The sequence below is a fragment of the Macaca mulatta genome, chromosome 10 (genome assembly GCF_049350105.2).
Source record: "Macaca mulatta isolate MMU2019108-1 chromosome 10, T2T-MMU8v2.0, whole genome shotgun sequence".
Lineage (NCBI taxonomy): Eukaryota > Metazoa > Chordata > Mammalia > Primates > Cercopithecidae > Macaca > Macaca mulatta.
In genome coordinates, this window is record NC_133415.1 from 87,873,385 (window position 1) to 87,885,883 (window position 12,499).

Consider the following 12,499-nt stretch of genomic DNA (forward strand, 5'->3'; position numbering starts at 1 on the left):
AGAATAGGACATTTAAAAAGCAAATATTGTATTAAGCAAGTATATTTAAACACCAAAATGTCAGTTATTATATTAAATCTAACTGTGCTAAATGCTCCAATTAAAAACAAAGTTTGGGCCAGTTGCAGTGGCTCATGCATGTTACTGCAGCACTTTGGGAGGCAGAGACAGACAGATCGCTTGAGCCCAGGAGTTAAAGACCAGCCTGGGCAACACAGGGAAACTCTGTCTCTACCAAAGAAAAAAAAAAATTAGGCACAGCAATGTGTGCCTGTAATCCCAGTTACTTAGGCAGCTGAGGCAGGAGGATCCCTTGATGCTAGGAGGCCAAGACTGCAGTAACCTGTGATCTGGTACCATACTCCAGTCCGGGCGACAGAATAAGACCTTGTCTCAAAAAATAAATAAAAAATAAAATAAAATAAAATAAAAACAAAGTATGCCACTTACCAGAGAACAGAAAAGCTAAAAGAATGGGAAATAATACACAATGTAAACATATACCAAAAGGTAGTATAACTATATTAAAATCAGTAAGAGCAAAGAAAAATCATTACCAAGCCAGGTGTGGTGGCTCATGCCTTTAATCCCAGCACTTTGGGAGACCGAGACAGGTAGATCACTTAGGTCAGGAGTTCGAGACCAGACTGGCCAACATGGTGAAACCCTGTCTCTACTAAAAACGCAAAATTAGCTGGGCATGGTGGCACAGGCCTGTAATTCCAGTTTCTCAGGAGGCTGAGGCAGGAGAATTGCTTGAACCCAGGAGGTAGAGGTTGCAGTGAACCGAGAATGCACCACTGCACTCCAGCCTGGGTGACAGAGTGAGACTCCATCTCAAAAAAATAAAAAATAAAAAGTACTACCAGAGACAGGCACTTTAATAAGGATAAAAATGGCAACCTGGATAATGTTAATGGTCCTAAATTTGAAAATATCTAATAAAAACTTCAACATACATAAAGCAAAAACTGACAAGGCTAAAAGGAGAAATAAAGAAATCCATAATCGTAATGGGAGATTTTACATATCTTTTTCAAAAACTGACACAGACAGACAAAAATTAGTGAGAATATAGAATATTTTAACACAATTAAACAAAACGGACACACCTCGAGCAGTATATCTAGTAAATGCACTCTACATGTCCTTTACAAATATAAAGAGAACATCTGCAAAATGACCAGCTGGTAGGCCATACAGCAAATTCAATACATTTAAATGAACTGAAATACAGACTATGTTCCACATCAGAAAGATAATTATAAAATCCCCATGTTTGGAAAACAATATACTTCTCAAAAATGCACGAGTCAAAGAAAAAATCAAAGTGGATATATGAAAATATCCTGAAAGATAATGAAAATACTACACATTCAAACTGATGAGGCACAACTTAAGGCATGCTTAGTGACCACTATAACCCTGATACCAAAACCTGTCAAAAGGAAAACTGCAGGCCAGTTTCACTAATGACGATGTAAGGAAAAAACCCTAATTCAAAAACTGAATTAAATTTAAAATTTGTATCAGAAATTAAAAGTTGGTTTAATATTTGAAAATTTTATTCAATGCAATTCAACATATTGATAACAAAAACGAGAATAATGATACGAATACCTCAATTGATACAGAAAAAGCATCTGATAAAATTCAACATCCATTCATGATAAACTCAAACTAAAAAAAAATGAATTTCTGTTAACAGGTATCCACAGAAAACCGACTGCAAACATCACACTTAATGACAAAATGTTTAAGGTTTTTTCCCTCTTAGATCAGGAACATGCTACTTCTATTCATCATACTGGAGGTCTCAGGCAGCAGAGTAAGGCAAGATATATAGAAGACATAAGATTTTTTTTTTTTTTTTTGAGACGGAGTCTCACTCTGCCGCCCAGGCTGGAGTGCAGTGGCCGGATCTCAGCTCACTGCAAGCTCCGCCTCCCGGGTTCACGCCATTCTCCTGTCTCAGCCTCCCAAGTAGCTGGGACTATAGGCGCCCACCACCTCGCCCGGCTAGTTTTTTGTATTTTTTAGTAGAGACGGGGTTTCACCGAGTTAGCCAGGATGGTCTCGATCTCCTGACCTTGTGATCCGCCCGTCTAGGCCTCCCAAAGTGCTGGGATTACAGGCTTGAGCCACCGCGCCCGGCCTGACATAAGATTGTTAAGGATAAAAAATTCATTTGCAGATGATACAATATTCACAGACGACTGTACAGGTATACAATCCGAAAGAATCTAAATGTAAATTATCAACTATTACAGCAATATAAAGGAATAATATAAAAATCTATCATATTTTTATATTAACAGCTACAATTTTTAAATGTAGTTTTAAAAACACTACTTATAATACCACTTTTAAAAATGCTAAGGAATAAATCTAACAAAGTTATGCAAGACGGCTACAAAGAAAACTATAATACACTCTTGGCCAGGCACAGTGGCTCACGTCTGTAATCCCAGCACTTTGGGAGGTCGAGGTGGGCGGATCACCTGGGGTCAAGAGTTCAAGACTAGCCTGACCAACATGGTGAAACCCCATCTCTACTAAAAACACCAAAAAAAAATTAGCTGGGCATGATGGCGGGCACCTGTAATCCAGCTACTAGGGGAGGCTGAGGCAGGAGAATCGCTTGAACCTGGGAGGCGGAGGTTGCAAAGAGCTGAGATCACGCCACTGCACTCCAGTCTGGGAGACACAGGGAGACTCTATCTCCAAAAAAAAAAAAAAAAATACAGGAAAATAACTTCCAATTTAGAATTCTATACCCAGCCAAACTAAATATACAAGTGTCAGAATAAGATATTTTCTGATCTGCAAGCTTAAAAAAAAAAAAAAAAAGTTACCTCCCAGGTACTCTTTCTTGGGAGGCTACCAGAGAATGTGCTCCAGGAAAAAGAAAGACAATTCAGGAAACAGGGTCTAAAACATGAGAAAACAAAGAAAAATATTCTGGATTTGGAGACGAGAAGTCCCAAGAATTCAGCTGTATAGCAGACCTAGTAACTAAACTAAACTGCTAAACTGCAGTAGAAGAATGAAGGGCTTCAAATGATTTCTTTAAAAAGTTTTAGAATTTAGGAACAAATTATAAGTATACAGAAAGCAAGTGGGCACAGTGGCTCACACCTGTAATCCCAGCACTTTGAGAGGCCGAGGCAGGTGGATCACCTGAGGTCAGGAGTTTGAGACCAGCCTGGCCAACATAGTGAAACCCTGTCTCTACTAAAAATACAAAAAAAAATTAGCCAGACATGGTGGCGGGCACCTATAATCCCAGTTACTTGGGAGGCAGAGGTTGCAGGGAACCAAGATCGTGCCATTGCATTCCAGCTGGGGAACAGTGCAAGACTCCGTCTCAAAAAAAAAAAAAAAAAAAAAAAGGTATACAGAAAGCCAAACAAATTAAAAGGATGCATTACTGCATTATTCCCTGACTTCACCACATGCAATACACCAATGTAGCAAAATTTCACTTGTACCCCATTAATACAAATTTAAAAACAGTAAAATAAAGGATGCACTATTATGCTAATGAAAGTCAAAAGGCTATACAGGGTATAAGTATATTTATCCTTCGATTTAAAAAATGGAAGAGGACTGTTTTTAACACGACAAAAAAACAAAATTATACAAAACATATATAATTGTACAATATATGGCCCTGCTGTAAACAATAATGCTAACATCATAATGTAAATACTTAACGACAGCCAAAACTGTGATATAACTACATTGGTAGAATAGTGGAGACGAGTAAGAAGGAATCAAATGTGTGAATTAAATCCTAGTCTTTTTCGAGAGCGAAGAAAATAGAAGTATCTAAAAGTGAAAAGAAACAGCTTTATAACCATGTTATTTAGAAATACTGGCTCTCCTGTTTCCTGGATTCTTCTCTTGCAAAAGAAATAGCTAAGTATGGACACTGAACAGCATTGGGAGTATGGAACTTAGAGGTGCAAAGCGGGCAGTGCACTGCTGTTCTTTTGTTACAAGCTTCATGACACTCAGAGACCTAATCACAGTCCAAATACTTGACTTCACAAGCAATTTCTTCACTATTTCTGCATTGTCTTACAAGGCATTTACTCTCATCTAAAAAGAATAATTTGGGGCTGGACACAGTGGCTTACGCTCATAATCCCAGCACTCGGGAGGCCAAAGCAGGCCCATTGCTTGATCCCAGGAGTTTTAAGACCAGCCTGGGCAACATGGCAGAATCCCATCTCTACAGAAAAATACAAAAATGAGCTGCATGTGGTGGCATGTGCCTATAGTCCCAGATACTCCGGAGGCTGAGGTGGGAGGACTGCTTGAGCCCAGGAGGTGGAGGTTTCAGTAAACCAAGTTTGCACCACTACACTCCAGCCTGGGCAACAGAAGCAAGACCCTGTCTTAAAAAAAAAAAAAAAAAAAAACATCAGAATTTTGCTTTCCTTGTGAACAGCTTGGCACTGATGAAAGTGCCACCATTCAGTCATCTTCACAGTTGAATTACTGGCAGGTATCATATGGGTTTTCTCCTGAAGTACTTGTGGTTTAACAGTTGACAGCAGTGATAATCTCTTACATCATACCCTCTAAACTGTCAAGCTGTTTAGCAAATGTGACATTTCTAGACATTTACAGTTTCCACTGATTATACGGTTTTTCAAAATAATTAAAGGCTAAATTCCATGAAGATAAATGTGCATCTTGTTTCTTTAATCCTAAGTGTAAGATATCTAATGCCTCAAAATGCCATACTAAATGCAAGGGTCTCGTGCAATCTCACTGCAACCTCTGCCTCCTGGGCTCAAGTGATCCTCCCGCCTCAGCCCGGCCCCTTCCCCCTCCTGGCCCCCCACCCCCCCCCACCACCAAGTAGCTGGGATTACAGGCATGCACCACCACGCCCGGATAATTTTTTGTATTTTTAGTAAAGATGGGGTTCCACCCATCTTGCCCAGGCTGGTCTTGAACTCCTGAGCTTAAAGAATCCGTCTAGCTTGGTCTCCCAAAGTGCTAGAATTACAGGTGTGAGCCACCACACTCGGTCTAAATAGATACCTTAAAGGATAATGAAGATAAAATACCTTGTTGGGTTATTTTGACAATGCATGTAAACCACTGAATACTTGCGTCTCCTTTAATGTGGTATGATTCAGTAAAATTAGGAGTAAATTTTAGGGCTTGTGAATACAAAAACTTCCCATTGAAATGAATGGCACATATATATATCTACATATATACATATATATGTGTGTGTGTATATATATATGTATATGAATGAGACTTTATCCTAATCAGTTTTTCAGTATCAAATGACCTTTCAAAAGCAAGGGAAGGTTTATTTGACTTAAATGCCTAGCTTTCATAAATACTAATGCTTAGAATGAGGCTAAAACAATTAGGCCAGGCACGGTGGCTCATGCCTGTGATCCCAGCACTTTGGGAGGCCGAGACGGGCGGATCACGAGGTCAGGAGATCGAGACCATCCTGGCTAACACGGTGAAACCCCGTCTCTACTAAAAATACAAAAAACTAGCCGGGCGAGGTGGCGGGTGCCTGTAGTCACAGCTACTCGGGAGGCTGAGGCAGGAGAATGGCATAAACCCAGGAGGCGGAGCTTGCAGTGAGCCGAGATCGCGCCACTGCACTCCAGCCTGGGTGACAGAGCAACACTCCATCTCAAAAAATAAAAAATAAAAAATAAAAAAAAACAAGTAGTGCCTAATGAAAAAGCTAGTGAATCTGGCTGGGTGTGGCAGTTCACGTCTGTAATCCCAGCATTTTAGGAGGCTGTGGTGGGCAGATCACGAGGTCATGAGTTTGAGACCAGCCTGGCCAGCACGGTGAAACCTTGTCTCTACTAAAAACACAAAAACTAGCCGGGCATGGTAGCACGCGCCTATAGTCCCAGCTACTCAGGAGGCTGAGGCAGGAGAATCACTTGAACCCGGGAAGCGGAAGTTGCAGTGAGCCGAGGTCGTGCACTACACTCCAGCCTGGGTGACAGAGCAAGACCCCATCTCAAAAAAAAAAAAAAAAAAAAAAAAGGCAGTGAATCTAAAGAAAAAAATATAAAGTAACACTCAGGTGCATTTAGATATGCCAATAATCATAAAGGAAGCAATGACTGGCATGTGGGAAATTTAACAGCATCCCACAACCCAGTCTGTCACCAGACTGCCAAACTGAAGGGTATCTAGGGATGGTGGGTCATGACCTGTAATGTGAGTTGCACTACCCTGGAGCCCAGGGTTTACTCAGTCTGTCCTTTCCTTCAACTCCTACTGATCATTCCGGGCCTTGTACGCCCATGGTAAGGAATCCAGAATTGATTCTATCAACCACAATGAGATGAGGCTGGAGAGTTTTAAGCAAAGGATTTATAAGATCTGATCTGTATTAAGCATCAAATGTGCTGATGAATATGAAAAGGCTCAGTAAACTCCAAAGTACCACCCCAGCGTATTTTACTGCCTTGACAGAGGGCAGAACAAAAGGAAGGGAAGAAAATAAGGCAAACTAAAATCCAAGTAGAATTGACCCATTATAAATCATGTGGCCAGTAGTCATGACCCAGGCTTTCCTTATGCCCCATTTAGGCAGATGGAGAAGATCAGGTCTGGTGGAAAAGGGAGAGGATTTTGGCTGTCAATATACTAAGTTTGAGATGCCCATTAGACATCAAAGTGGAAATGCTGAGAAGGCAACTGGATATACCTACCCACCCAGAGCTAAAAGGAGAAACAGGAATAGAAACAGAAACTTAGGATCCCTCAGAGTATAGAGCAGTTATTAATAACAATACTAGCTAATCTTTACAGCAGTAAGCAATGTACTTACAGCTGAGGAAGTACGTTTCAGTCACTATTTTAAGTGCTTTATATGTATAACTCACTTGGTCCTCACCACAACCTTGGAAGGTCAGGTCCTATGATACTTACTTTACAAATGAATAAACTTAGGCATAAACAGATTAAGTAACTTGCCTAAAGACACACAGTAAGTAAATACCAGAGCCAGGTTTCAAACCTAGGCAATTTGACTCTGGAACTCTTTAAAGCCATGAGATTGCTTGGCGAGTAAGTCTAGACATAAATTAGACTGAGGACATAGTATTTCAATTCAAGCCATTTCCTGAGTATCAAATGGCTGGCAAGGTTTCGGCTCTGCAGATACAATGAAAAATAAGACACAGTCTCTTCAAGAAGCCCAGTTTAATTAGCCACTAGCTGAGAGAAACTATTTACTAAACAACTATTACTATATGCCATACTGGTTAAGCTTTTAAAACATATTATTTCATTTAATCCTCCTAACAACTTTATGGGATAGATGTTATCATCACCTCTTTAGAAATAAGGAAACTGAAGTTAAAAGAGGTTAAGTAACTTAACCTTGGCCACTCTGCTAGGATTCAATTCAGGTCCACCTTACCTTAAAATCTGATTTTTTTCCCAAGGAAATTCCATCATATGCCATACCACAGATGATCCTTGAGGACATTACGTTAAGTAAAATAAGCCAGTCACAAAAAGACAAATACTGTATTATTATACTGGGGTTATCTAAACTAGTCAAACTCATAAAAACAGAAAGAAGAATGGTTACCAGGGACTGGGAGAGAGAGAAATGGGGAGTTGTTCAATGGTAGTTTCAGATTTGCAAGACGAAAAAGTTCTGTAATCTGTTTCACAACAATGGGAATATACTTCACATTACATAACTATACACTTTTTTTTCCCCCCCTAAAGATACAGGGTTTCACCATGTTGCCCAGGCTGGTCTCAAACTCCTGGGCTCAAGCAATCTGCCCACCTCATCCTCCCAAAGTGCTGGGATTACAAGCATAAGCCACCACAATGGGCCTGACCTCTACACTTATAAATGGTTAAGATGGTAAATTTTATGTTTACATATATATTTACATATGTATATAGCTTAAAGCAGGGTCTCATTCCGTTGCCCAGGCTGCAGTGTAATGGTGAGATCATGGCTCACTGCAGCCTTGACTTGCCAAGCTCAAGCGATCCTCCCACCTCAGCCTCCTGAGCAGCTGGGACTACACGCATGCATTCCCACACCTGGTTATTATTATTATTTTTTTGTAGTAGAGATGGGCTCCACTACATTGTCCAGGCTTGACTCAAACTGGTTCAGGTGATTCTCCCATCTTGGTCTCCCAAAGTGCTGGGATTACAGACATGAGCCAATGTACCTGGCCTATATTATATATTTGTTTACTACAATTAAAAAATTTTGGCCAGGCACAGTGGCTCACACCTGTAATCCTAGCACTTTGGGAGGCCAAGGCAGGCGGATCATGATGTAAGGAGTTTAAGACCAGCCTGACCAACACGGTGAAACCCTGTCTGTATTAAAAATACAAAAATTAGCTGGGTGTGGTGGCACGCGCCTGTAATCCCAGCTACTCAGGAGGCTGAGGCAGGAGAATTGCTTGAACCCAGGAGGTGGAGATTGCAGTGAACCGAGATTGTGCCACTGCACTCCAGCCTGGGCAACAGAGCAAGACTCTGTCTAAAAAATTTTAAAAAAAAATTTTTTTTATTCTGGTCTTTTCCTACTATACCACATGCCATAACGGTATAAAAATATGGGTAATCTGGGCAACATAGTGAAACCCTGTCTCTACCAAAGATACAAAAATTAACGGGGTTTGGAGGTACACGCTGTAGTCCCAGCTACCAGGGAGGCTAAGGTGGGAGGATCACTTGAGCCCAGGAAGTTGAGCGTGCCACTGCACTCCAGCCTGGGTGACAGAGCAAGACCCTGCATCAAAAAAAAAAAGGGTAAGCAAATAATTTATTCTGCAGGATGGGAGAGAGGAGAGGAAGGGCACAGTATGAAATAAATTTTTTAAAAAAACTAAGAATATCAGTATTTGAAAGATGAAGGTCCCCATTTTATCCTCACATTTTATCCAGGCAGGGTATCTCTATCTCAGCCTCTGAAATAGCTCCCATACCTATATACAACCATCAGTTACCTCAATAACCTGCCTAAACCAGGCTCCAGAATATTCCAGTAGCCTTGCATCTGGTGTGTGTGTGTTTTTTTGTTTTTTTTTTGAGATTAAAGTCTCACTGTCACCCAGGCTGGAATGCTGGAGTGCAGTGGCGTGATCTCAGCTCACAACCTCCACCTCCCAGGTTCAAGCAATTCTCCCGCCTCAGCCTCCAGAGTAGCTGGGATTACAGGTGCATACCACCACACCTGGCTAATTTTTGTATTTTTAGTAGAGACGGGGCTTCGCCATGTTGGCCAGACTGGTCTTTGTTTTTTTTTTTTTTTTTTTTTTTGAGACGGAGACTCGCTCTGTCGCCCAGGCTGGAGTGCAGTGGCCGGATCTCAGCTCACTGCAAGCTCCGCCTCCCGGGTTCACGCCATTCTCCTGCCTCAGCCTCCCGAGTAGCTGGGACTACAGGCGCCCACCACCTCGCCCGGCTAGTTTTTTGTATTTTTTAGTAGAGACGGGGTTTCACCGTGTTAGCCAGGATGGTCTCGATCTCCTGACCTCGTGATCCGCCCATCTCGGCCTCCCAAAGTGCTGGGATTACAGGCGTGAGCCACCGCGCCCGGCCAGACTGGTCTTAAACTCCTGACCTCAGATGATCCATCCGCCTCGACCTCCCAAAGTACTAGGATTACAGGCATGAGCCACTGTGCCCCGCCTCTGGAGAGCTTTTCTGGGCTCCTCCCATTCTAAGTCATTCGGCACTGGACACAAATTAAGGTGCCTAAATTGCCTCATTTATTATGCTAAAGAACTTCTGTGGCTCCCTATTACTCTCAGAACACTGATTATCAGGAGGGGTGTTTAGGAACATATCACCTAGCCTTCCTGAGCCTCAGTTTCCTCATCCATATTAACAAATGAGTCTTGAAGCATAACTCAAAAGCTTGAGCATTAAATAAAGATAACATATGCCTTGCACCATACTCGTTCTAAAGTTATGTGCTCACTAAAAGTTAGTCCTCTTTCTGCCTGCCTCTACACACCCAGCTCAGTAAGGTATCTTAGCCTAAGAAGGAAAGACCAAGTATTTCTAGGAATTTTTTTTTTTTTAAGACAGGGTCTCACTCCATCAATCTCCGTCTCCCAGGCTCAGGTAATCCTCCCACCTCATCCTCCCACAGGCACGCACCACCCCACACCCGGCTAATTTTTTTGTAGACAGGATTTTGCCGTGTTGCTTGGGCTGGTCTCGAATTCCTGGACTCAAGCGATCTGCCTGCCTGGGCCTCCCAAAGTGCTGGGATTACAGGGTCTTAAGTCAGGTAGAGACCACCACAAGGCGGAAAAAGGCTGCTCATCTATGGTTGTGTGATGGCCACGCAAACATCTCTCACTCACTGCTCCTTTCGTCCACCATCCTCCATACACACAGACCACCTAGCCTTTATTTTATTATATCCTTTTCGTCACTTGAGGAAGTGATATTTAAATAACATTTAAATAAAGTTATACTGTGAAAAGTCTCACTCCCATTTTCTCCCCCTTTAGCCCAATTCCCACCTCACTCCCACCAACCACTTTACTAGTTTGAGTATCCTTCAAACTTCCTTTACGAAAAAGCTGTCTTTAAATAAAACTACTGTTTTACAGGTGTTAGCAAGGTTTGGGGTGGGGGAGGGTGGAAGAAGTAGGAGACTAGGTCCTATTCAACCTGGTTTACCCTAAAGCAGTGTCCTTCGCTCACTCAAAAATAACAATAATCATATGTTGGGCACCTGTTATAAATCAGATGCTTAATATTAACTACCTTCAGCCCTTACTATGCACCAGAAATGCACCAACGCTTTACACAGTTACCCCTTTTGATCTCCACAACAATCTTAAAACGTAGGTTACTAATTCTCATCTTCATCTTGCAAGTGAGGAAACTGAGGCACAGAAAGGTCATCTGCCCAAGCAAGAGAGAGGAGCAGGGCTTTGAACCCAGGCCTGACTCCAGAGTCCCTCTTAACCATGACGCTCTGCATTGGCAAACCAGATACAGTCTGTGCACCCGCTGGAACTCGGCCTAATGTGGGAGACAGGCGAGAAAAAGGCAGACAACAAAGAAATACGAAATTATAGACTAAGAAAGTAATGTAAACGAAATAAATTCGCAGCTGTGACAGAGTAACAATGGGGACCTACTTTAGAAAGGGGAAGGAGTGTCAAGAAAAGGCCTGAGAAAATGACATTTATGAAACGCTTGGGAACCATTTGGGGGCTGCAATGATGACCCCCTCCCCCACGCCCAATACACTGGGGAGAAACTCGAGGGCCATAGAGGCTAAAACAAACTCGCCAGGGTCCCCCAGACGTGTAGACGTGGCGCAAGGAAGGGAGGATCCAGAAACTGGGCCCAGCGTTCGTACACGCCATCAGTGCCCACAGCAGCCCAGCCCCGCTCGGCCCCTGACAAGGGACAGCAAGCCAGCTGCTTCATACGGCCCCGCTGCGGCTGAGAGCGTCCGGGCAGCTCACAAGGAGGCCTTGCGGCCAGCCAAAAGAGGTCTGGCCCGTCCAGCGGCGGCCTGGAAAGGCCTCTTCCCCGGCACCCCGCCAGCTCCCGCCTGGTCCGCCCCGCCCCGCCCCTCCTGGTCCAGCCTCGTACCTGCACCGCCCGGACCAGGCCCCGGCCGGTCAGCTGGCCCTGCCGCAGCTGCAGCAGAATGTTACTGGGCCGCGGCCGGCCGCCCCATCCGCCCCAAGCCGCCACTGTGGCTGCCGACCGTCGCCCACGGCCGGCTCCGGACCCAGCCGCTGCCGGCGCCGCCGCCATGTCTCCTCGTCGGACAAACAGGAAGCAAGCGGCCTCGGGGCCGCGGAGATTTCTACGGGGCGGCGGAGGGGTCGCCGCAGCGCCCCCAGTGGGCTGTCGGGGGAGGCGCAAGCCGCGTGGCAGGGACAGTGGGCGGCGTAGAGGCTGCTGGGAAATGTAGTCCTGCGCGGCCGCACGGCAGGTGGGAAAAGAGATGTGGCCTTTCCTGCACTGCCGGTTTCTCTGGCCCCCGGGCCCAGCATTTCGGCGAAATCTCCCGAGGTCTGAGACCAGTCCCTGCGTGCGCACTCTCCCATTTCTCTCGCCGGTTTGGGGAGGATGCAGGCAGCTGGCCAAGAAATGATCCTGGGCTTCGGGTCAGGAGTCAGGCCCTCGAGTCCGCTTCCTGCCTGCTTCTCTCTACACGTGACTCGCTGCGGACGTCGACCAAGTCATCGCACTCTGCCCCTGCGCCTGTGTCCTCGTCAGGTCACTCCATCTATAGATCCTGGGAGCCTGATCAATCAGTAGTTCCTGGGGCTTTCTCTGCGCCTGACACCCAACCATGTCTGGGGGAAAGGGAGGGTGTCTGGGATACAGCAGTGAGCAGAAAGGCCTAGGACCCTTTATCACGAGATGCAGGTTACAGGGGAAGACAGCAGATCCATACACAAAGAAACGCAGTCTCAAACTGGATAAGTTGTGTAACTGGATAGGTTGTTGTGAA

General features: G+C 44.2%; 1 protein-coding gene across 1 annotated transcript in view; it reads right to left on the reverse strand.

Moving 5' to 3' along the window:
- TRPC4AP (transient receptor potential cation channel subfamily C member 4 associated protein) overlaps positions 1-12,050 on the reverse strand; it is an 88,596-nt gene extending 76,546 nt beyond the window's left edge. The window contains 2 exon segments of the mRNA XM_015149151.3: positions 11,626-11,666; positions 11,669-12,050. Coding sequence (XP_015004637.2) covers positions 11,626-11,666; positions 11,669-12,035 — 408 coding nt within the window. The 5' untranslated portion in view covers positions 12,036-12,050.
- Positions 12,051-12,499: the final 449 nt, after the last annotated feature.